The following is a 27293-nucleotide window of genomic DNA, read 5'->3' on the forward strand; positions in this document are numbered from 1 at the left end:
TAGAGGCTGCAGGGACCTGGCAGATGCTTCCAGGAGCTACGCAGAGCTAGGGCAGGCAGGGAGCCTGCCTTAGCCCCAGGCCCCCGCTGTGCTGCCGACTGGACTTTTAACGGCCTGGTCAGTGATGCCAACTGGAACAGCCAGGGTCCCCTTTTGACCGGGCATTCTGGTTCAAAATCGGACACCTGGCAACCCTAGGCAGAGGACAGGAGCAATGCAGCTACAGAACAGCAGGGGTAGGGGCACCTGAATACACGCCACTGTGCACGGCCCTTGATTCACTCCTGGGCAGCTGCATGAGTGCACAGCTTAGGGAGAGCATAGCTGGGAAGAAGGGGAAGGGGAAGAGGAAAGGGTCCAGCTGGGTGTAAAACAGTTTGCTGGAAGAGACATGGCAAATAGGCCCATAGGACCAAATAGTATTCAAAAGTTAGTGTTTCCCCTCCCCAGTATCAACCAATTCAGAAGATCAGCCTGTTTGTCCACAATTAAAGACGATTCTTGGCCCTAAACTGAACACCATATCCAATCTGAATACATTCAGGGTGAAGTCCTGGCCGCACTGAAGTCACCAGCAAAACTCTCATTGGTGGACAGGATTTTATCCTGAGATTTTTGGAATGCTCAGAATTGGGATCTGAATTTTGTGCCTTGAGCCCATCACTATACTAACTAATACCTACATAGTGCAACTTGATACTGAGTGGCAAATTAAATTTACAAACCAGAAAGGAAGTTTTTCCTAATGATTAGAGCAAGGTCTGTGTAATAAGAATTCTGGGTTCTATTCCTCTCTCTGCCACTTATTCTTCCTCTAACCTCTATGTCTCTGTTTATCTATCTGTAAAATGGGATGATACCCATATGATAGGGATATTGTGCGTCTTCATTAATTCAAGTTCTTGAAGTTCTTTGGCGGTCCATGAATGAAAAGCACTACTGTCTGTACAGAGAGGAAAGATAAATAGTAAAGAAATACATATATAATTAAGAGTATAGGCACCATAAATAAAAAACAAAACCCAAGGATTTTTGTTTTGTTTTTATTTTGCAGCTTCAAGACAATGGTGGTTTCCTACATAACTATTTACAAGTTTTAATATAAAGAATATTGTTTGGGTTGTTTTTTGTGAGTGGTGATGTAATTTGAAATTATGTAAGCATAGCATAATAAGAAGTTTGTTCAGACTCATATACTTAAGTATAAATGCCTTTGATCTTGAAAAAGATAGATTTTTTTTCTAATCACACTCTAGTGATGTTAGACGTTATGTACATAGTGACCACTTAATATAGTCAAACATGATATTTTTCTTGATCATCTGGCACAGCATGCTGAAATATCAAGCATATTGCTTTATTACGTTCTCCATTATCTAACTAATCATACTCTTCTTCTGACTGGTAATAGACATTCCTCAACCATTAGACATCTTCTGTTCTCAGTTCTGTCCTCATAGAATATCAGGGTTGGAAGGGACCTCAGGAGGTCATCTAGTCCAACCCCCTGCTCAAAAGCAGGACCAATCCCCAACTAAATCATCCCAGCCACAGCTTTGTCAAGCCTGACCTTAAAAACCTCTAAGGAAGGAGATTCCACCACCTCCCTGGGTAACGCATTCCAGTGCTTCACCACCTTCCTAGTGAAAAAGGTTTTCCTAATATCCAACCTAAACCTCCCCCACTGCAACTTGAGACCATTACTCCTTGTTCTGTCATCTGCTACCACTGAGAACAGTCTAGAACCATCCTCTTTGGAACCCCCTTTCAGGTAGTTGAAAGCAGCTATCAAATCCCCCCTCATTCTTCTCTACTGCAGACTAAAAAATCCCAGTTCCCTCAGCCTCTCCTCATAAGTCATGTGTTCTAATCCCCTAATCATTTTTGTTGCCCTCCGCTGGACGTTTTCCAATTTTTCCACATCCTTCTTGTAGGGTGGGCCCCAAAACTGGACACAGTACTCCAGATGAGGCCACACCAATGTCGAATAGAGGGGGACGATCATGTCCCTCGAACTGCTGGCAGTACTTCTATGTAGACAGCCTAAAATTAGCCTTCTTGGCAACAAGGGCACACTGTTGACTCATATCCAACTTCTCTTCCACTGTAATCCCTAGGTCCTTTTCTGCAGAACTGCTGCTTATACACTCGGTCCCTACTCTGTAGTGGCGCATGGGATTCTTCCATCCTAAGTGCAGGACTCTGCACTTGTCCTTGATGAACCTCAGATTTCTTTTGGCCCAATCCTCCAATTTGTCTAGGTCCCTCTGTATCCTATCCCTGCCCTCCAGCATATCTACCTCTCCTCCCAGTTTAGTGTCATCTGCAAACTTGCTGAGGATGCAATCCATGCCATCCTCCAGATCATTAATGAAGATATTGAACAAAACCGATCCCAGGACCAACCCTTGGGGCATTCCGCTTGATACCAGCTGCCAACTAGACATGGAGCCATTGATCACTACCCGTTGAGCCCGATGATCTAACCAGCTTTCTATTCACCTTATAGTCCATTCATCCAGCTCATGCGTCTTTAACTTGCTGGAAAGAATACTCTGGGAGACCGTATCAAAAGCTTTGCTAAAGTCAAGGAATAACACGACCACTGCTTTCCCCTCATCCGCAGAGCTAGTTATCTCATCATAGAAAGCAATTAGCTTAGTCAGGCATGACTTGCCCTTGGTGAATTCATGTCAACTGTTCCTGATCACTTTCCTCTCCTCTAAGTGATGGCATGGATTGCACCCTCAGCAAGTTTGCAGAATTGATTCCTTGAGGACCTGCTCCATGATTTTTCCAGGGACTGAGGTGAGGCTGACTGGTCTGTAGTTCCCCAGATCCTCCTCCTTCCCTTTTTTAAAGATGGGCACTACATTAGCCTTTTTCCAGTCATCCGGGAACTCCCCTGATCGCCATGAGTTTTCAAAGATAATGGCCAATGGCTCTAAAATCACATCCGCCAACTCCTTTAGCACCCTCCGATGCAGTGCATCTGTCCCCATGGACTTGTGCTTGTCCAGCTCTTCTATATAGTCCTGAACCACTTCTTTCTCCACAGAAGGCTGGTCACCTCCTCCCCATGCTGTGCTGCCCAGTTCAGTAGTCTAGGAGCTGACCTTGTTCGTGAAGACAGAGGCAAAAAAAGCATTGAGTACATTAGCTTTTTCCACATCCTCTGTCACTAGATTGCCTCCCTCATTCAGTAAGGGGCCCACACTTTCTTTGACTTTCTTCTTGTTGCTAACATACCTGAAGAAACCCTTCTTGTTACTCTTAACATCCCTTGTACTCTAACTTTGACCCTCTCTTATATGCAGATAATATCAAAATGTTTCTCTTCTTCATTAATTTCTGGCTCTGACATAACTGATTTCAACTCAATATATCCAAAAATGTTTTAAATTGATAAGAATGCCACAACATTCAAAACTCAGCCATTTCTCTCTCTCTCCTCAATACATTAAAGTTTATATATATTTAAATGATTCTATTTCACAAGAATTGAATGTTAACTTGTTTGAAGTTTGCAAAAGAGCTCTAGCTTTGTGGGTTTTTAAAAAAATAATAATAATGTAGGCTTCTTGTACATCTAATGTTGAATGTGCTGAAAATTCACAGAATTATCTTAATAAGACGATTGTAGCACAAACACAATTTGAAAGAACCAGATCATTACTGGGTATTAAACAGAGACAAGGCATTTCTTCACAGAAAACTTGAGGTCTTAGAAAATTTTGCGAAGTCAAGCCAGACTTGTCTTCATTAAATGAAGTAACAATATTTTATACCTAAATAGTATGCTCCTGTCGCTGGTTCTATGCTCTCAGATGGAACAGATATTGTTACTTTGGGACCAACAAATTAATATCAGTGAATAATGAACCAACGATGAAAATCCAGGGGAACTATTTTATTAACTGACAAGAAAATTTATATTTTTACATTGTCCCCAGACATGAGCAAATGGATCCAATGAGAAGAAAAATGTCTTTCTGTAGTCAGAATTTCTGCCTCTAGGTTTTCATACATTAGTTTTGTTTCCTGTCAAACATTACAGGATTTCATTTACATTTTGAAAAGACTAAATAATTTTCATTATCACAGCTATATAAAAAGATCTAATTGTCTTTTGAAAGAAGTGGAAATGTTACAGGGTTTAATTGTACCTGTGTATGACTGAATGCATCTTCCCTGCCCCTCTTCACTTTAGGATTTTTTGGATAGTTTTGCTTTTTTATTTAAGCCAGAGGAAAGGAATAAGTACTACCAGTTTTGTCTTCAACTTTATATGTGTCCTCAGTGTTTTGAGGGTTTTTGTACAAAGCTATTTTTTTAATAGATGAAATATATATTGCTTCTCAAACGTCAGCCCTGTTATCTGTGGGAAGAAATTACATACTCTGTCATTTTTCTTTAAAAAAAAACCCCACAACAAACCAACCAACCAGCAAACAAAAAATGTTCCTTAAGCTGGGAAACTTTCAGTAATTTTTAGGAGCTTTAAGACTGAAGAGAAACCTGCTGTTTGATTTGTAATTAAGGAAAACATTTTCCTTTGTTTTCTTTTAGAGGGATAGGTCACAATATTGGCATGCAGAGGTGCCTTCTCTATTATGTAAAAATAAATAAGATGAAAATGAGGGGAATTTCAAACACTGTTACAGATCAGACTTACTGGTACATGCCATAGTTGGTGGATCTTTCTCAGCTCTGAAGTAACCTTTTTCACACTGACAGACAAAAGTTGCTTCTACATAGGTTAAACTGTGTGGAGGGCACTTGGAACACTTTATATTCCCAGCAAATGCTTTATAGAATCCTGGCCTGCAAGCTGTAAAAACAAGAAAACAATTATTCATTATTATCAGTAGGCTTCTTTCATACATACAGTATGTTCAATGCATTTCCAATGTACCTTCCTTTTCTCTGTAATCTAGATACAGAATACATTATAATCAGAGTATTAATCCTGTACTTGGCTTAATCTTCAGATATACGGACTGAGTGAAAAACATCACTAATCTCAGAACTCCAGGCAGGACAACAATGAAAAGAGGCAAACAGCTCTCAGCAATTTACAGCTGGATTTTAGTCAGCACTGCTGTTAGGTAACTGTTGTACAGAAGTCTCCGGGAATATCACACAGCGTAGAAGCAAGTTGTATGATGTATGCTAGTCCCGTCTATCAGTAAAGAGAAAAAGTGGGGTAGGTCATTATCAATTAAGGTATTTCTATGGTCCCCATTACTGAAATAACTGAACACCCTGAAGTCATCAACATATTTATTCTCATAACAACCTTATGAGGTAGGGATGTGTTATCTCCATTGTATACCAGCCTCTGCAGCTGGTAGCTCCGGCAGTGATTTATGTTGTGTAAAAGTGGACCATGATCTTGCACTCTAGGGCTTCACCCTGTACTGCTTGTGGCTATTGACGGGTCTTGAGAGTGGCTTTTCTGGGGCACTGATGATAGTATTGTTCAAGATAGGTGTTAGGCTTGTAAGGATGTGTTTAGCATTTAGACTCTATGAAATGCTTGTAAATTGCTGCATGCATTAATCTCACTTGAAATGTTTGTATTCCATGCTACAACATAAAATGTGTTTGTTTTATAATGGTAAAAATGCCTGCTCTAAACTTGTGAACTCAGATGGCAAGAGTGGCTGCTCCTCCCTATCTAGGAGGGCTATCAGAATAAAGTGGGCTGTTGTAGGACAAAAGCTTTGTTGATTAGCCCATCCACCCATTGAGAATTACATGCAGAAAGCCTGGTCCCATTGGTCTGAATGCTAGAAGAGGGAAATAAAAATAGCTGACAAAGATTTTTCATCTCTGCTGTTTGGACTCTTACAAAGGTTGGAGCTAAGAAACAAATAGGCAGAGATCCCCAGGGTCAACCTGAGTTAGTCTTAAAAAGACATTCAGTGCTGACAAATTACGACATCTCCGTCACCTTTTGGAACCAGAGAATGAATTAATTTGTGTATATGTGTTGCCTGCTTTAACCTGTAAATAACTCTCATTTCTTTTTCCTCGTTAACAAATCATTAGTTTACTTTGGGATTAGCTACCTGCATTGCTTTTTGGTGTGAAATCTAAGATAAAACTGATCTGGGGTAAGTAGCTGGCCTCTTGGGATTGGGAGCAACCTGAATATTTTTGGTGTATGTGACCATTTATCATTAAGTGCAGCTTGCCTGGGTGGTAAGATAGAAAGGCAAGCCCACGAGGCTTGCTTGTGACTCCATGGTAAGTTTGCTACAGTGATCCAAGAGTTCACATTTGTTACTGGGTTGGTTCAGGAGGCGATTTAAAAGGGCTCAGGGCTCCGGCTGCTGCTACCGCCGCGGGCCCTTTAAATCTCCACCGCCTCCGGCAGTGGGGCTCTAGCGGCAATTTAAAGGGCCTAGGTCGGTAGCAGCAGCTGGCACCCTGGGCCCTTTAAATCGCCTCCTGAGCCCCGCTGCCGGAGCCCTGGGGTAGCAGCAGTAGGGCTCTGGCAGCAATTTAAAGGGCCTGGGGCTCCAGCCGCCGCTACTGCCCCGGGCCCTTTAAATCTCTGCCGGCTCCAGCAGACCCTTTAAATTGCCGCCAGATCCCCACTGCCGGAGATTTAAAAAGCTGGGGGAGGTAGTGGTGGCCGGAGCCCTGGATCCTTTAAACGGCCCCCAAGCCCTGGGGCTCCCAGCCGCCTCTGCAGCTGGTAGCTCCAGCAGTGATTTATGTTCTGTAAAAGTGGAGCACGATCTTGCACTCTAGGGCTTCACCCTGTACTGCTTGTGGCTATCGACGGGTCTTGAGAGTGGCTTTTCTGGGGCACTGATGATAGGCAGACTGGGGTGGAGATCATCTACCACCATTCCTTTTGATCGCCAAAAATTACCTTGTAGGTGCTTATACATTATTACTATTCAGTCCAACTAGCTTCTCCTTATGAAAAGTATCAGTACCCATGCTTGTGAATGTACCAGTACAATAGCACAGTAATAGCTATTTAAGACGTCTCCTCCCCAAGGACCAGTCTCCCAAAAATTAATGTAACACATTTAGCACCTAAATTTTAGGATCTTTGGTTGCCCACTTCATTGTCTATTGTGTAGACGATTTAATCCCATATTGACTGCTTCATTTCAAGTGACTGCCTCCCTCATATGTTGCCCTTTTTGCTTAGCAATTTGTCCCAATGTGTATTTAGCTCCGATATTCTGCTTCCTCACCCAAACGTGAAGAAGAGCTCTGTGAAACTTAAAAGCTTGTAACTTCCACCAACGGAAGTTGGTCCAATAAAAGATAGTGGCACCTCTCTTATCTCTCTCATATCCTGGGACCAAACACTGCAAAAAACGATGATCCACTCAGTCATTCAACAGAAACACAGTACAAGTATTACACAAGATTCAAATTTAAGTCAATGAGAGAGATCCTCAGTCTCTGATCCAGCCCCAGTCTGGAAGCTGGAAAACTGCCTTATTATGACTGATGAGGCTCTTATCATCATCAGGGAATGCTCAGGTTGTGTAGAGTGGTGGGAGTTAGCTACTCTACTCCAGGTTCCAGCCCAGGGCCCTGTGGAATGCAGCTGTCTAGAGTGCCTCCTGGAACAGCTGTGCGACAGCTACAACTCCCTGGGCTACTTCCCCATGGCCTCCTCCCAATACTTTCTTCATCCTCACCATAGGACCTGCCTCCTGCTGTCTGATAATGCTTGTACTCCTCAGTCCTCCTTCTAGGAGCAGTACGCCTTCTCACTCTCAGCTCCCAGTGCCTCTTGCTCCCAGCTCCTCACATGCGCACCATAAACTGAAGTGAGCTCCTTTTTAAACCCAGGTGCCTTGATTAGCCTGCCTTAATTGATTCTAGCAGCTTCTTGATTGGCTGCAGGTGTTCTAATCCGCCTGTCTGCCTCAATTGTTTCCAGAAAGTTCCTGATTGTTCTGGAACCTTCCCTGTTACCTTACCCAGGGAAAAGGGACCTACTTAACCTGGGGCTAATATATCTGCCTTCTATCACTCTCCTGTAGCCATCTGGGCCGGCCCTGTCACATCTGCAATATTATTTTGAAACGAATTTCAGACTCACACCACCTATTCTGTGATAGCAGATTTTCTTCCTTCTCCTGCCAACTGCCAAATTTGCACATATGAATCTGCACACCTGTCCGACTGGTTTATTGCTTTCACTGCATTACAAACTCCTATTCAGATAACAAAACAGAACAAAGATTAACTAAAACATGTACGTGCTGTACACAGTCTCACACTCCTTCCAACTTCTCCACCATGAAAGTCTTTGTTATAAATATAATTTTAAAGATTAATTTGGCTTTTTCTGATTTTTACACGTTCAGGCGTACCTGCTTCACCCTGCCACAAAAGCTAAAAAGCATTTCTGTTCTCCAGTCATAAGAAACAATGATTTTACCAAAGTAACAATTTAAGAGTGAGATCCTCTACAAATATGTAAAGACTGCTAGTGACTATGCTCTTTAGAGCTGCATGGTCAGTTCATATTGAGTTTTTTAAATGATCATGAAGTGATATGTAACATATCCTACAGGCCCCGGTACTGAGTCAAATAGGTTTGACACAAAGACAAGCTCTTCAGTGGCTGGGGCTGAAGGGGAGGGAGGAAACAGAAAGATGGGGGCCTGGAAAAGGCAACAATTAATTATGTATGAGAAAAAAAATTTAAAATGCGATTTTAAGAGTTTAGCTTGGACCCAACAGCTTTAAGCATTTTCGCAGGCGCTTCTCCTACTCCCTGTTGGAGCATTAAGGAAGAATGACCTCAAAGCACATTAAGCTGCGAGGACCTTTGTCGGGAATGGCGGAGAAGGTGTGTTGCCCACTTTGAGGGTGTCTAGAGAGCCAGTGAGTTACCTGCAACATGGAGGCAGCTTCATCCCAGGTCCCGTACAGGTGACCAGAAGATAAGGGGATTATTTATGTGCAAAGTCTGGGGCATGAAAGCCCTGTGTCCAGTGCAGGTACTTCACAGAGAATGAATACGGTGATCATATCAAATGGATTGGGAAAGGATTTAAGAGACGCATTCTTTAAAAAAGAGTGTAAATCGGGGGCAGGAGGGTTCAAGGTGCCTATGACTGGTATGGCAGGGTGGCAACCCTCCTTTATAGCCCCCCTTAACCAAGTGAGAGTGGCAAGGTGCCAGCAGTGGGTTGGCTGGGGACCAGGATGGGTAAGGGGGAAGGATGCCAATAGCCCACCAAGAATATGTAAATGATTGTGGAATAACCTGCACTATGTACAGTTTTATCTGTGGGTACTCCCAGACATTTAGGAAAGTAGTGGCCTATTAAACCAGATCCATTGTCTCCTCTCCTCCTTTCTCCATAGCCGGACAATCCCTCCTGCAGTCACTGAAAAAACAGTAAGTACTTCTGGTGAAGGAGACAAGGGGAGTGAACTTGGCAGTCTTGGCATTAGAAAGAAAGTATCAGACCCTACACCTGCTATGGTCATTACTGGGATGCATTGACCTCTACAACTCTAAGATTTGCAGGGTGGGAAGTGCACGCTCTTATCTTTTCATACCCCAAATCTTCCAATGGTTTACATACAGAAGAATGCAAATCAACTATGTATATGCACCTGTAATATGCACACATGATTAGTCACAAGAATAATGTGACTAGAAAGTATTTTAATGATTAGAAGGGCTGAATGAGAAGCTCTGCACTTGCAGAGATCATATGAGGAACAGGCACGATGTTTGTCTGAGGAAATATATTCCAGTAGTTAGGGTGCCTTTGTAGGACTCAGGGCTCAAATACTTCCTCTGCCACAGATTTCCTGTGTGACCTTGGGCTTTTCTTAGTCTCTTAGTTGACCATCTGTACAATGCACGATGACAGCACTTCCCTACCTCACAGGGGTGCTAAGAGAATACATTAAAGATTGTAAGGTGCTCAGTTGCTAATGGAAATGGGGTCATACAGTTTACCTTACATCATCAGAGAGGGGCTTATCACTGGTAAATTTATCATAAAAAGAGACAATATTCTCTCCATTACGCTGGATTGTTAAAAGTGATGTCAGATCATTTATAGCCTCTTTTCCTTTTAGTCAGTGTACATGACAGAAGTGGACTATAGATGGTGTCTTTATTAAATTAATACTATTACTTAGATTGCTGTAGTGCCTAGGAGCCTTGTCCACTGTGCTGGGTGCTGTACAAATACAGTCCCTGCCTCCTGGAGTTTACAACTAAGTATAAGACAAGAAACAACACATGGCCATGGATAGAGCGATGAGGGAGTATAAGGAGTCAGCATGATAAAGGCAGGGGTTTCAGCACACCAGCAATCTAACATTTGTCAAGTTTTTGTAGGCATCATGGCAAAGGAGAGTTTTAAGGAGGAATCTGAAAGTGGATAATGAGGTGTATTTGTAGCTCTTCATAAGGAGCTCCTCCTAAACTTCAGGGGCAGCATGGGAGGCAGCATGGAGGTGCTTTTTGGAAAATATATCAAGAGGGTGATGGAAGCAAGGGTCAAGAGCTCATTAGCAAATGAGAGATGATCAGTGAGGGGACTGACTGTGAAGGGCCTTAAAAATAACGACGATTAGCTTATATTAGATGTGATAGAGAAGGGGGAGCCAGCAGAAAGATCTGAAGAAAAGAGTGACATGGTCAAAGCAAGGGGCTAGGAAAAGGATATTTGCAGTAGCAATTTGAATGGATTTGACTGGGGCAAGATTGCATTGTCAAGGTTAGAGAGAAGGATTTGCAGTAACCGAGACACGACTACTGATATTACTATTTAAACAAGTTTGTGATGATGATGTTTATTTGTATAGCACTGAAGAGCTCACATTCTAACGCCCTGATCCAGCAACTGACTGCCTGTGTCTGCACAGAGCACCTTGACCTCCAAAAGGGTCTGTGTGGGTGCAGGGGTGTGGTTGCACAGAATCAGTGGCTGGCTTGGGACCTAGAGTGAGATGAAAGATGACAAAAACAAAGGGAAAAAGTATGGGAAAAGAGTACAAAGACTGCAGTTACAAGCACAATGGGTCGCTTGGGTCTTCATTTGCACTTGCTTTGCTTTGTGTATTTTTTATTTATTAAACACAATTATGGTTTTGTTTTGATATGATATATACAGACAAAAGAAAGAACATATTTACCACTCACACAAAGGTAGGAAAGGTAATGGCAGATTGATATAGTCAAGTGAAAAAGAGAATAATTTCAGTTCATACTGACAAACCAAGCAAATGTATCTGAAAATCCAGGTACATACCACATACCCTACGGCAGAAGAAGACAGCAGAGACAGATTTTTTGGTTAATTTTACAAAACTATTGACAAACCTCAAGGCCAAATATAAAATAAGACAGTCATAGTTATTGGATACTTTAAAATAAAAAAATCAGTGCTTTATATATATATAAAACAACAACATATGCTGAAAACCTCCAAGTGATCACAAACTCAGAGTAACTGAACTCTGGAGAATGCTGATTGCCAAATTCAAGATGAAAGAAATAAGATGGTTCTTTATATAAATCAATGCATATGCAATCCAAATCTGAAATAAAGCATTTCAGCTGCTACACCTGTTCAGGCTTAGATTTCGCTTGCAAATATCAGATTTTAGTGGCAGAATTTCACCTTCAGATTAAATATTTGCTACAAACTTAACTATTTCCACAAAGGATTTACAAAGATTAGAATTACAACCAAGGATTTTAAAAAGTCATTTAACAAACTCATCAGCAGGGTAAAAAACACGAAACGATTTCAGTGATATATACAGTTTTCTTTACTATGTTGCAATCTTTGATTTTATAATGGTGTTCATTAGCACAATACAGCAAACAAAGCAGAACATTTTGGTCAAGTTTATTTCAGACAGAGATAGTGACTAATAAAAGGATCAATGTGCTTGTAAAGGTTTACTAGGAAATTGATCAATAGATAAGAATGCAAAGTTAGTATGGAGCGGGGGGAGAACCCACATGCATTTGTTAGGTGACAAAAAACAGAAGGAAGGACATCCTAACATTCCAGAGTCATACCTTAGATTTTATTGGTGATGACAAACTGAAAATGTTATTTTTTTCAGAGCTATGATTTGATCTAGTTTCTAATTAGCTAGGCTTTGGTGCAATACATACTCTGTTGTCTAAGGACTAAAATATGCTTCATTGTCTGAGAGACAATATCTGTGTAAGCCTCCAGAGGCACTAGGGGTGGGAAGAGTGGAAAAAAGGGCATGAGCATCCTTGCCAGCAAATCCTTCTACACCTTTGGAAAAAAAAAAAAAGGTATCTAGATTTTCCCTCAGCGCTCCCTTTCTAGTGCCCCATAGTGTGCAAGTGACTGCTGCTAAATTGGCACAGAAGCCATCCATTTTCTTCCCATTGTCTGTAGCCAAACTATGTCTACCCTTGGTGATGCTGCACTTGACACGGCATAGTTGCCTAAAATATCTTCATAGATTCTAAGGCTGCAGGGGACCAGTGTCAACTACCATTGTAAAAATTACAAACAAAATATACAAACCAAGGAAAACTGTATCAAGGACCCAATTTTTAATAAGGTGCTCAACTGCACCTTCAAAATACACAATTTTTTGAGAGTTTTGGGGCATGTAAAAACTCTAACTTGAGTGCGCAAACTATGCGCATGCATAAACAAATTAGATAATACTAGTTGGAGTTCAGGTTGTCATCACAAACGAGAGTTTGTGCAGCCCAAAAAAATCAAGATGCACAAAAATGTTAGGACCTGATTCAGCCAGGGACTGAATCAAATTGGCTACTCACATGGATTAAAGTTAGCTATGTACTTAAATTCTTTGCTGCATCAAGGCCCTAAATAGTGCTCAACTTCACCATAGTATACTCTCTAGTGGTAGTTCTAGTTATACAGAAGTATTACTTCGTACACAAAATGACTGCGGGACTAAACTTCCCAGAATCTTTTAACAGGAAACTGGTTGCATGTGTTTAGAAAGTAAAGTTAAGCACACAATTTTTTCCTATACAGAATCCAATATGCAAAATACATTACATAAATTTTAAAAGTTGGCCTCAAATGTGGAAAATATGTTTTAAAGTCTGAGTCAAAGCAGGACTGACAAGCAAGGTTTGACCAAAGGATGCACATTCACCAGTCTGCCTTGGTTCACATGTAAAATAAATACTGTAAACCATTGGAACTGTTTGGAAAACCGTTTGCATACAAGATCAACAAGAAGATGTGAAGGCAAACATTGGGCAGCACACTAGGGAATCAATCATTGGGGTCATCTGGACTCTGGGGGCAAAACAATGAACTTTGGGCACATAGAAAGAAGGCATAAGGACACCTTTTTATCCTTCACCGAAGCAAAAAAGACAGCACTTTTTGCAGTCATGAGAAGGGGATCCCAGCCATGTTGGCTGAACAAGCTGGGAGATTGTTTTATGAGGACAGATTAATAAGAAGACTGGTACTTTATGATGAAGGGGGGATATGATAGAGGTCTATAAAATCATGACTGGTGTGAAGAAAGTAAACAAGGAAGTGTTATTTACTCCTTCTCGTAACAAAAACTAAGGGTAACCAAATGAAATTAATAGGCAGCAGGTTTAAAAACAAACAAAAGGAAGTATTTCTTCATATAATGCACAGTCCATCTGTCAAACTCCTTGCCAGAGGATGTTGTGAAGGCCAAGACTATAACAGGGTTCAAAAAAGAACTAGATACATTCATGGAGGATAGGTCCATCAGTGGCTATCAGCCAAGATAGGCAGTGATGGTGTTCCTAGCCTCTGTTTGCCAGAAGCTGGGAATAGGTGACAGGGGATGCATCACTTGATGATTTCCTGTTCCGTTCATTCCCTCTGAAGCACCTGGCATTGGCCACTGCTGGAAGACAGGATACTGGGATAGATGGACCTTTGGTCTGACCCAGTATGGTTGCTCTTATATATAGATGAGATAAACTACTTTAAACAAGGATTTAGCCTGTTAAAGTTTAGACTTTAGGAAGTGTTTTATAAGTAATCATTTCTGTTTCCATAACTATCCTTATTCAATGTCTCTTAAATTTTCACATTTGATAATAAACTTGTGATTGTTTTCACTATAAATATATCTCAGTGCTGTGATGTTATATTGGTGCTGTTCCTCAGTTGGACCAAACAAGCTAGTGTGTGCACTGTTGCTCTGGGGACAGTTTACCTGCTAATTTCTGTGAGTGTCCCAAGGCTAAAAGCTGGATGCTGCAGGGGAATGCTCCAAGGGGCTCAGGGATTGGGTGAACCCATTGTTCACCTGCAAGGCAAAGTAAGGATTGGCAGAGCCTTGAGGAGATTGTTCAGGGACTGACACATAGTTAAGCGCAAGGAGATCTTCCTGTCACTGGAGGCAGTGGGGTAACAAGGTGACTCACAGTCCTGGACATCCTGAGAATGTGTCACAATTACTATTATAGAATCATAGAAATGTAAGGCTGGAAGGGATCCTGGTTATTCAATAAGTCCCCTGCGATAGGTTTGCATACCTTTAATATGTTCTTCAACTAATACCCATGGAGTCTGTCATTGTTAGAAGTTACTTTTTGTGTGTGTTTGTGCTATTTAGTCATCTCAAACTATGAAAAACTATAGAATGAAAAAGCATTCCAATTTCAGAATTATTCCAAAAATAATCTCTGCTAACACACAGGATATTTTCTAACCACCAAATTGCCAGTAGAGGTTTTGTTTCCCCTAACTTTATCTAACTGAAATAACTCTGTATGCTAGTAATTATACTAGCTACATGAGATCTGACTTTTGTAAAACCCAGGGGGATGATAATATGTTGACTTAATGGTTAAATAATTAGCAGCATATTTGACTGTACAGTTCAAAGCCTCCAAAGTAGGTTTCTCTTTCCAATGAAGTACCAGGGAAGCACTACTATTTTTAATTCTGTTGGTTGCTAAATAATTACCCTTCTGCATATGTACTTTATTGCAGTTTTGTCAGGGCTTGACTAAAATATATTTAAATTGCAGAAATTATACAATATTACTTTCCTTCTTTAAGGCATGAAATTTATCTTGCATTACACACTGAACCACAACATGAAGGAAAATTAACTCTTTCACAAAGCTCTAATGAATTTTCTGAAGACAGTTATCCATTTACTGATCACCACTTTCGCATCCCAATACACAATTTCTCTCTCTCTCATACAGCACAATCGAGGGTTAACCTCTTATCTAGCAGTTAAAGTACTTAGAAGGGTGTCAGGTAGCCTCAAAGTGGATATTGTTTGCTCTTTTGTGGTCATTACAAGTTTGTTTTCGCATGAATCACTTGCATGGCAAAAATACTATTATGTGATAATCTCATCTTTCAAAAAACCTTTACACTTTGTTTTTGGAGACATTTTAGTTTCCAAATTTTACAGCACTGCCTAAGCAGTAATCCTAGTAAAACAGTCATGTTCTTGAGTTCTGTTTAATTGCTGAATTATTTTTTTTTGTAGCATAAGATTTGCCACAGCCACTAAAACACATAGCCCCTTTGTCCATTTTGGTGCTTAATTCTTATCACATTCCATTCACTATTCATTAGCATGAGGCTGACAGGTAAGTACAATTTTCATATTTGTTTTGTTGCATATTATATCTCTCTCTCTTCCTCTCTCTCCAGGTTTTTATACTACACTCATCACTGCAATATCCGAGTATCTTACAAAAGGTACACCTTATTTGTATTCCGGTAATGCCCACAATGTGCTAATCACAGTCCAGCTATACAAGAAGATAACCCCAACCACAAACAGTTTACAATCTAGTTAAAAGCTACATACAAAAGAATTGGGGAGACGAATACAATCCATATATGTTGTGGCACAGCTCTGACCTTGTCCCCGTGGGTCCTGCGCTTCCAGGCGGTTTATGCTAGCCTCAGAGGCTCACTGCAACCCTCCACGTAGCCCTTCTCTCTCTAGGGCCAGGGATACAGTCTACTGAGCCCTTTTCATCATAAGCCAGCAAGGAGATTGGTGAGAGAGTTCCCACCGTCTCTGTTGCTCCTATGGCTCATGCCAAAACAGTTTAGCCTCCTGTCCTGACAGAGGCCTGTTTTCCCCTCCCAGGAGGTGTTTCTGTAGTGGTGGGTTGGGGGGAAGTCTGGGTTCCGGCCCAGGGACCTTAATGGTAGCAGCCGTTGGCAGCCAACTTTTTACTGCCAGAGTTGCTACATTTCCCTGGATCACTTCCCCACAGCTCTCCTGCTTCTCCTTTCTTCACCCTTACCTTAGGGCTCCCTTACCAATAACTTGAGGGTGTCTTCATTAACCAGCTCTTCAGCCACACTTCCTCTCCCCTGGCTCCTCTCTGCCTGACTGGAGTGAGCCCTTTTATATTATCAGAGGGACCTTAATTAGAGTCAGTGGGTCACATTAGCTTAATGGCCTAACCTGACTCTTTGCAGGTTAATTGGAGTCAGGTGTTCTCATTAGCCTGGAGCAGCCCTGCTCTGGTCAGTCAGGGAAGACAAAACTGTTAATCCAGTGGCCAGTGTATCTCCCTTCTGCTACTCTGCTGTACCCAACTGGCCTGGGTCTATCACAACATATATTTTATATGTCATATGAAACAATATGTTAGAAGTGGCAAAGAGTCCTGTGGCACCTTCTAGACTAACAGACATATTGGAGCATAAGCTTTTGTGGGTTAATACCCACTTCATCGGATGCATGCAGTGGGTATTCACCCACGAAAGCTTATGCTCCAATATGTCTGTTAGTCTATAAGTTGCCACAGGACTCTTTGTCGCTTTTACAGATCCAGACTAACACGGCTACCCCTCTGATACTTGACAATATGTTTAAAGAATGTTAATGTTGCAAAATCAAGCTATTCAAAGTTAGGAAATGCCAGGATTAGGGGAGACTGTGCTACATTAATTCTACCCTCTTGTGTTGTATGCATTATCACGCAAACTAATTACATCATCATATACTGTTTTCTCCACATGATCCCTGCCTCATTCAGGGCAGTGAGAGATGCAATGGGAGTTGTTAAAGAAATGGGCTGTGATGGGGGGATTGGGTCAAGTCAGGAGCTGAAAAACAGATGCTAGTTGAAGCCATGTAAATGGATGACATCACACACAGAAATGGCAGAAAGAGAGAAAATATTAGAGCCCCATGGGGGCCCTATGAAGAACAGGAAAAGGGACAATGAGGAGCCAATAAAAGAGGCACTAAAAGAATGACCAAAGAGGTAGGCCGTTGCTCTATTTTTCCTCCTTACTTCCCATGAGGGAGCTGGGACTATGCTTTATTCAGTAGGCATACAGCTATTTCCCCCCATTTTCTTATCTTGCACACATTCACTGGCTTTTGTTTCCATTTCCAAATTTCACCATAGAATCATAGAATATCAGGGTTGGAAGGGACCTTAGGAGGTCATCTAGTCCAACCCCCTGCTCAAAGCAGGACCAATCCCCGACTAAATCATCCCAGTCAGGGCTTTGTCAAGCCTGACCTTAAAAACTTCTAAGGAAGGAGATTCTGCCACCTCCCTAGGTAACGCATTCCAGTGTTTCACCACCCTCCTAGTGAAAAAGTTTTTCCTAATATCCAACCTAAATCTCCCCCACTGCAACTTGAGGCCATTACTCCTTGTTCTGTCATCTGCTACCACTGAGAACAGTCTAGGGCCATCCTCTTTGGAACCCCCTTTCAGGTAGTTGAAAGCAGCTATCAAATCCCCCCTCATTCTTTTCTTCTGCAGACTAAACATCCCCAGTTCCCTCAGCCTCTCCTCATAACTCATGTGTTCCAGTCCCCTAATCATTTTTGTTGCCCTCCGCTGGACTCTTTCCAATTTTTCCACATCCTTCTTGTAGTGTGGGGCCCAAAACTGGACACAGTACTCCAGATGAGGCCTCACCAATGTCTAATAGAGGGGGACGATCACGTCCCTCAATCTGCTGGCAATGCCCCTACTTATACATTCCAAAATGCCTTCTTGGCAACAAGGGCACACTGTTGACTCATATCCAACTTCTCTTCCACTGTAATCCCTAGGTCCTTTTCTGCAGAACTGCTGCCAAGCCATTCGGTCCCTAGTCTGTAGCGGTGCATTGGATTCTTCTGACCTAAGTGCAGGACTCTGCACTTGTCCTTGTTGAATCTCATCAGATTTCTTTTGGCCCAATCCTCCAATTTGTCTAGGTCCCTCTGTATCCTATCCCTACCCTCCAGCGTATCTACCACTCCTCCCAGTTTAGTGTCATCTGCAAACTTGCTGAGGGTGCAATCCACACCATCCTCCAGATCATTTATGAAGATATTGAACAAAACCAGTCCCAGGACCGACCCCTGGGGCACTCCACTTGATACCGGCTGCCAACTGGACATGGAGCCATGGATCACTACCCGTTGAGCCCGACAATCTAGCCAGCTTTCTATCCACCTTATAGTCCATTCATCCAGCCCATACTTCTTTAACTTGCTGGCAAGAATACTGTGGGAGACCGTGTCAAAAGCTTTGCTAAAGTCAAGGAACAATACGTCCACTGCTTTCCCTTCATCCACAGAGCCAGTTATCTCATCATAGAAGGCAATTAGATTAGTCAGGCATGACTTGCCCTTGGTGAATCCATGCTGACTGTTCCTGATCACTTTCCTATCCTCTCAGTGCTTCAGAATTGATTCCTTGAGGACTTGCTCCATGATTTTTCCAGGGACTGAGGTGACCAACTTTCCAGGGACCATCTTTTGTTGGTCTGTGTCCAGCATTTAGCTACCCTGGATAGGGTTAGTCATTCCTTGTATTTTGTTTGGGTAGCCCGAACATGTAAGAATGTCATATACATAAGGAAATGAAATTAGTTGTTCTTCCGTCTTTTCATTACTCTTCTTCAGTTGCTGGTTTCCAGACATTCAAACATTTCAATTTCCTACTGATGCCATTTATTAAAAAATTATAATGAGAAACAACAAAATAGTTCATGGGTAGATACCAATATCGTTTTCAGTTCAACTCAGTGCTGTTTTTTCCCCATATAATAACTTGAGCAGTGAATGTAGTCACATTTTTTTAAAATTTTGGTGGTTTATCTAAACCCAAACAGACTATTGAACATAGATGAGGAGAGCAGTCAATTATATTAATATTATCAGTACCTGTCATGCTAGACAGAATTCAATAGTTCATTAAACACTGAATATCTGCACTATATAGCATGGATGAATATTATTCTGCACTTCTTAAGGGCTTTGTCAGGTTCTCCTCAAACATTTTTAAGATTGCAACTAAGAAATCTTGCTAGCAACAAAGAGCAACAATTGGCTTGTTCCTGAAGTGACTCAAAACAACCTCTTTCTGTGTGTTAGCACACACTCCAACTACATTTCTAGGCTTTGCTTTTGACATACAGTACAACAATCATGCAAAAAGAAAAGGAGCACTTGTGGCACCTTAGAGACTAACCAATTTATTTGAGCATAAGCTTTCGTGAGCTACAGCTCACTTCATCGGATGCATACTGTGGAAAGCATAGATCTTTTATACACACAAAGCATGAAAAAATGGGTGTTTACCACTACAAAAGGTTTTCTCTCCCCCCACCCCACTCTCCTGCTGGTAATAGCTTATCTAAAGTGATCACTCTCCTTACAATATGTATGATAATCAAGGTGGGCCATTTCCAGCACAAAAGAAACTACAGCATTTGCTCAAGAAACTCCCTGAAAAAGCACAAGATCAAATCCGCACAGACACACCCCTGGAGCCCCGACCTAGGATATTCTATCTACTACCCAAGATCCATAAACCTGGAAATCCTGGGCGCCCCATCATCTCAGGCATTGGCACCCTGACAGCAGGATTGTCTGGCTATGTAGACTCCCTCCTCAGGCCCTACGCTACCAGCACTCCCAGCTACCTTCGAGACACCACTGACTTCCTGAGGAAACTACAATCCATCGGTGATCTTCCTGATAACACCATCCTGGCCACTATGGATGTAGAAGCCCTCTACACCAACATTCCACAGAAAGATGGACTACAAGCCGTCAAGAACACTATCCCCAATAATGTTATGGCTAACCTGGTGGCTGAACTTTGTGACTTTGTCCTTACCCATAACTATTTTACATTTGGGGACAATGGATACCTTCAAATCAGCGGCACTGCTATGGGTACCCGTGTGGCCCCACAGTATGCCAACATTTTTATGGCTGACTTAGAACAATGCTTCCTCAGCTCTCGTCCCCTAATGCCCCTACTCTACTTGCGCTATATTGATGACATCTTCATCATCTGGACCCATGGAAAAGAAGCCCTTGAGGAATTCCACCATGATTTCAACAATTTCCATCCCACCATCAACCTCAGCCTGGTCCAGTCCACACAAGAGATCCACTTCCTGGACACTACAGTGCTAATAAACAATGGTCACATAAACACCCCCCTATACCGGAAACCTACTGACCGCTATTCCTACCTACATGCCTCCAGCTTTCACCCTGACCATACCACACGATCCACTGTCTACAGCCAAGCTCTGCGATACAACCACATTTGCTCCAACCCCTCACACAAAGACAAACACCTACAAGATCTCTATCAAGCATTCTTACAACTACAATACCCATCTGCGGAAGTGAAGAAACAGACTGATAGAGCCAGAAGAGTTCCCAGAAGTCACCTACTACAGGACAGGCCTAACAAAGAAAATAACAGAACGCCACTAGCCGTCACCTTCAGCCCCCAATTAAAAACCCTCCAACGCATTATTAAGGATCTACAACCTATCCTGAAGGATGACCCAACACTCTCACAAATCTTGGGAGACAGGCCAGTCCTTGCCTACAGACAGCCCCCCAACCTGAAGCAAATACTCACCAGCAACCACATACCACACAACAGAACCATTAACCCAGGATCCTATCCTTGCAACAAAGCCCGTTGCCAACTGTGCCCACATATCTATTCAGGGGACACCATCACAGGGCCTAATAACATCAGCCACACTATCAGAGGCTTGTTCACCTGCACATCCACCAATGTGATATATGCCATCATGTGCCAGCAATGCCCCTCTGTCATGTACATTGGTCAAACTGGACAGTCTCTACGTAAAAGAGTAAATGGACACAAATCAGATGTCAAAAATTATAACATTCATAAATCAGCCAGAGAACACTTCAATCTCTCTGGTCACGCGATTACAGACATGAAAGTTGTGATATTACAACAAAAAAACTTCAAAACCAGACTCCAGCGAGAGACTGTTGAATTGAAATTCATTTGCAAATTGGATACAATTAACTTAGGCTTGAATAGAGACTGAGAGTGACTAAGTCATTATGCAAGGTAACCTATTTCCCCTTGTTTTTTCCTCCCTCCCTCCCCCCTCAGACGTTCTTGTTAAACCCTGGATTTGTGCTGGAAATGGCTCACCTTGATTATCATAGACATTGTAAGGAGAGTGATCACTTTAGATAAGCTATTACCAGCAGGAGAGTGGGGTGGGGGAAGAGAAAACCTTTTGTGGTGGTAAACACCCATTTTTTCATGCTTTGTGTGTATAAAAGATCTTCTATACTTTCCACAGTATGCATCCGATGGAGTGAGCTGTAGCTCACGAAAGCTTATGCTCAAATAAATTGGTTAGTCTCTAAGGTGCCACAAGTACTCCTTTTCTTTTTGCAAATACAGACTAACATGGCTGTTACTCTGAAACCTAACAATCATGCAGTGACCAGAGCTGATTTCAGCATTTCTCTTAGGGTCCAATCAACACCTAATGTTTGTCATTTCCCAGTTATAGATAGCTTCTGAAAAGTCTGAAAGGACGACTGGCACTCCGCATTCTAGCCACTGCTAAGCCTCCCTTCAGTTGGGAACTTGGATTCACATCTGGTTAAACAATTTTGAAATAATTCGCCCATTGGTGCTTTTTAATCTTTATAGATTTTCCAAAAGCAGAGAAAGTGTCTGCTGTATTATCCTTTGGATAATTTGGTTTCATATGAAATGTTTTAGACCCTTTTGCTAGTTGCTTTCTCCACTACCTTTATCATTTTAACTTTGTGTGTTTTCCCACTGAGTTAATTCAGGACATTCAATTTGCTTTTGGCTAATCCATCTCACATTACCTTTCATAGAGTTAAGTAGATTATTTGGAAAAATGTTCCTCCAAGTTTTCTTAAATATATCTTTCACTTTCTTGTGTTTAATATTTTTGTGCTAATGCCTTTATTAATTTAATTGGTCGTTATCAATGTCAGGTCAAATCCTGTAGCACTTGGAAAAATCTGTTTTTTCAGCTTTGTTCTATTATATGTAGGTTCTTATATACCCATCATTGTAGGATCTAAGTGCCTTCCAAGCACCAACTTGACTTAATAGCTGTCATATGTTTGTTCTCTCATGCTTTCTGCAGGGGGTGAAGTGTGTGCAGTGGAGTGTTTTGTTGTGTATTTTATTTTAAAAAAATCCAAACACATACACTGCTATATGTCAGAGAGACAAGGTCAAAGAAATTTGCCTTGCTTTCCAAGTGGGGTGAGGTTTGTCACTATCCTTAGTTCCTGTGAGAGTTTATTCCACAGTCTTGGAGCAGCCCAGGAGAAAGCTCTCCCCCCATTTTACTATTCTTGGCCTTGGACGATCATCAATTAAATGTCCAGACAACCTTGTTATAAATAATATCTGAAATATAATTGGTTTGTTTTTGAAATAGAGCATATTTGTTTCCACAGGACACCAATGAGGTACATGTTTACTTGATTAAACTTACACTTATGAATACAATTAACATTAATACCTTCACAGTATAATACAAATATTTTGTCCATCTTTTCAAAAATATCTATACATAACTGTCTTTGCAGCTAGCAGAATATGAAATGAAGCTAATGTGACTGTGACAGCTATGTGTGGGGGAAAAGTGATTTTGAGATTCTGCAAATGGAGGAATATGCACTTAAGTTTTCATGCATTTTACTGTGTAATTTTTTAAGTTTACTTAATTATTTTCACAAACTAAAAGAATTTTAGCATACCAAGACAACATGGGAGAGTGTACAGTGCAGCTGTAAAATTCAACAAATATACATACACTTATGGGGGAAGAAAGAGAAGAACCAGACAAATGAAAAAAAGTCTACATATGTGTCAGGTATTTCATAAGTAATTAAATTTACCCAGACTTTGAGAGATTATTTTATTGAAGTACAAAGAAGAGAAGCAAAACTGGATAGAAATCACTAGGGTCAAAATTTTCAAAAGAGAAACTAGTGATTTTGGGTGCCCCACTGGAGATACCTTAAAGGGGCTTGATTTTCAGAACGGGTATGCTCATCGCTTTCAGCAAGTCAGGCCCATTCAAAGTGTCTCTAGTGATTTTTTGGGTGCTCAGCTTGTTTCTTTCAAAAATCCTGACCTCAGTGATTGCTATATAATTTGGCTTCTCTTCTCCGTAGTTAAATAAAATCAGTTCCAAAGAAAGCAATTGTATCTTTGCAATCTTTCTGTTTCCAGTACACAGCTGTGGAGCATGTCACTGTCGCCAAGAAATGAGAAATAAGCGAAGAGCTTTTTCAACTGATAGTTTTGTTACAGGGAGGCCTACAAGAATTACTAGAAGGTCCAAGGGAAGTTAGGTTTCTTAAAGCAGTGATTCCTGAATCCAGGGCAAATGCCCAGGATATTGTCACTATTGGACATTCCACTTCATGTTGAAAAACGTAGTTCTCTCAGGCAACATTTTAGAAGTATTTTGATTCAAGAAGGGATGGGTACCATTGGAACATCACCTTTTAATTAGTCTCTTCAGTAGAAATGCATATAGACGAAGTACCAGTCCTATTCCCAGTTACAGACCACTGCCCAGAAATTTTTTTTAAAGTAAGCTTTCCCCATGAGGAGGAAAAACTAAAAATGTATCTTTTTTCAGAGGCCACAAACACTAAAACATCAACAATCATGTGGTTCTTGCATGGTGTCACTAAAGGGCAGAGTTAAGGTTGTCTGGATGCTTTAACTGTACATTTTCATACCTTAACATGTTTGGATTTTTTAAAGTTTAAACTTAACTCTGTATTTCCTGGGTTTATAATGCTTACTTTGTTACAATATCCCTATAATATACTACCAATCTGTACTCGCAACTGTAACTCACTCTTAACAGTTTTTGTCTGGGAATATTTTCAAAGGTTCTCACCATACCCACAAAAGTCCATCTCCCATGATTGGTTTCCTAGGATTTGGAGACATAAGGGGAGAGCACTAGCTGAAACAAAGGTTACTGTTCAGGACACCATCCCACTCACAGACACCAGGATGTCCTTGTGGAAGAGAACAAAGTCAAGATTTATTTTTCACACTGCGCCACTCTGCACCCTGGGTATATTATTACTGTTAACCTTCTCTCTCCATTTCACTTTTCCCCCTTTTTGCTCCACTTTGTCACATCACGTCTGAATGTTGATTGTAAGCTCTTTAATACAGGGACCACATCTTTATATGTCACTGTCAGGCACCTACTACATTTTAAAGTGCTGTAAATCTAAATTATATGCAACAGCTATGATAAAAGGACATTAAAGTTGTGAAATCAAGCACCCCAAATTTAGGAAATGGCACAACTAAAATTGCACAAGGCTGTGCAGACAATACCCCCTCTCCCCCCCCACCCCTGCACCTCTGGCATAGGCATGTGACACAGCAGAAGGAGACACTGTCACAAAAAGGAGGGTGAATGTCCAGAGCACTTTGTGCTTTGGCAGTTCTAAACTGCAGAGAAACCGACAGGCAAAAAGGTAAGGCTGCTTTAAGTCAGGCCCGCCATCAGAGCTGCTCTGACCTATACTAGGGGCTGGGAGACACAAAGAAAGATTAAGTCATCTTTGTCTCCCTCTCCTCCCCCATCTTGTACCTTCTATGGGCATGTCTACACTTACCTCCAGAGTGATCGATCCAGCGGGGGTCGATTTATCACGTCGAGGTAAGACACGATAAATCGACCGCCGAGCACTCTCCCGTCAACTCTGGTACTCCATCGGAGTGAGAAATGTCGGCGGAGTCAACGGGAGAGCGGCAGCAGTCAACCTACCGCAGTGAAGACACCGCGGTAAGTAGCTCTAAGTATGTCGACTTCAGCTACACTATTTTTGTAGCTGAAGTTGCATAATTAGACCGACTTAGCTCGCGCGCCCCCTCCCCCGCCAGTGTAAACCAGGCCTGTGTCTGTACTGTGCCTTTTGAAGGGCACAGCACAGTACTCTACCTCCTGAGTTCTAGCCCCAGCTTTACCAGAAGGGGCCTCGGTACAATCTTTCAATTACTACATCTGTTAAATGGGGGAAATTATATTTGCCTGCCTCCTGATGTAGGGACATGAAATCTTCCTTAATAATAAGAGTGGCAAAGCACACAGAATTATTCACAGCAGTCAGTCGATGAGCTGAGACTACAATTCATGGTCTCATCACCCAGCACACTTTCCATGGACCAAAGGAGCCACTGCTACCGCTGTTGCATTGTCTCCCTGTCTGCACATGAACATGTTCAGAGTGATTGCCATATTAGAGATCCACGTAGAGCTGAAGTGCTCAGAGATTTTAGCAAAATGACTACTTTGGAGGCAATAGGGCTCTTCAAAGAAATGGTTGGAAAATGCTTTTAATGTTGGCAGAACTCTATTTTCTCTTGACTTCATTTTCAGAAATGGCTGAACTGTTTTTGCTGAAACAACAACAACAAAAATTAACCTGAGGCAGAAAGAAAGTATGAAAAATCTCAGTCTGAATGAGTGAAGTTTGGCAAAGTTACAAGCAACTGAAAACAGGGTCTTCTAATAGCACGTTAATAATCATAAATGAAATTGTCTTAATAATATATACTAAGCTTCCTTACAGAGAAGTCTGCACGTACCGTGTATTGTTCATCAAGCATAGGGTTGCCAACATTCTAGTCGCACAAAACTGAACACCCGAGCCCCACCCCTTCCACCGAGGCCTCGCCCCTGCCCACTACATTCCTCCTCCCTCGGTAGCTCACTCTCTCCCACCCGCACTCACTTTCACTAGGCTGGACTAGAGAGTTGGCGTGCGGGAGGGGGTGAGGGTTCTGGCTGGGGGTGCAGGCTCTGGAGTGGGGCTGGGGATGCAGGAGGGACTCCAGGCTGGGGGGTGGGGCTGAAGGATTTGGGGTGTGGGAAGGGGCTGTGGGTTGAGGCAGGGGGTTGGGGTGTGGGAGGGGGTGAGGGCTCTGGGCTGGGACCAGGGATGAGGGATTCAAGGTGTGGTAGGGGGCTCTGGGCTGGGGCAGCGAGTCGAGGTTCTGCGGGGGGTGAGGACTCCATCTGGGGGTTCAGGCTCCAGGAATTTCAAGCACTCTGTAAACAGCTTACACAAAGTAAATAAAAATAATGTAAGAAAAGTAAATAAGGCCTGAAATTTATTTTGTGTGGATGCATGTGTATATCTTTAATATGTATTCATAAAAGAGTCCAACGAGTTGTCTGAACAATTTCATTTTGCTTTGGATCCTGTCAGTCAAGCCTGCATAAGCTGCAGCTCGCAAAAATAAATTCAGTTACTCACGTTAAAAAAAGAAAAAAAAATCCATTGTCCTTCTCAGCTATGCTTAGAAGAACACTAGCAATTATCCTCTACCCAGTGAAGCTGTGTCAGTGATTTGAGAGAAGCATATCTGTTCTGGGCATCGAAGTCAACAAAGAAGCTACATGAATAAATGAGGAGATTGGCATAGGAAGATTGCAGTTTTGATCTGTATATGGACTGTGGTGATCTGTAAAGCATTACTATATAGAATCGTTTCCTGATTCTCCAGTGATGTGTCAAAGAATGTATGACCTTTGTAAACTTTTGCTTAAAGTTTTCAGACACAAGCACTTGCGGTCTGATTTTCAGCGGAACTGTACTCAAATTCCTCTAACTGAAGAAAATGAGAGCTCTGAGTATTCAGCACCTATGGAACCAGCTCACTGACTAATCTCCTAAATATGAATTTAGGTTCTGATTTTAGGTACCCAAGCTGACACTAATTATCTCTAAATCCCACCAATCTTTGCAGAGTCATAAATCCTATGCAGAGTATCAGTTGTAATGTTTTACATTAGTTATGTCTGAAGATATAACAGCTCTCAATGCTTTTTATTTTTGGCAGGTTATTTTGATCAATAAGTATATGCTCATGTAACCCATGTGCCTAATAGGGAGATATCCCTTTAAGAGACCCACTGCGGGGAGGTAGGAATGGGTTGTGTGTGGGTCATTGTTGCTAGGCA

General features: G+C 41.8%; 1 protein-coding gene across 1 annotated transcript in view; it reads right to left on the reverse strand.

Moving 5' to 3' along the window:
* The window catches only part of EPHA6 (EPH receptor A6), a 621363-nt gene that overhangs the window by 386706 nt on the left and 207364 nt on the right, over nt 1-27293 (reverse strand). Inside the window, exon 2 of the mRNA XM_077816508.1 lies at nt 4676-4831. Coding sequence (XP_077672634.1) covers nt 4676-4831 — 156 coding nt within the window. The remainder of the gene's footprint in view (nt 1-4675; nt 4832-27293) is intronic.

The sequence above is a fragment of the Eretmochelys imbricata genome, chromosome 1 (genome assembly GCF_965152235.1).
Source record: "Eretmochelys imbricata isolate rEreImb1 chromosome 1, rEreImb1.hap1, whole genome shotgun sequence".
Lineage (NCBI taxonomy): Eukaryota > Metazoa > Chordata > Testudines > Cheloniidae > Eretmochelys > Eretmochelys imbricata.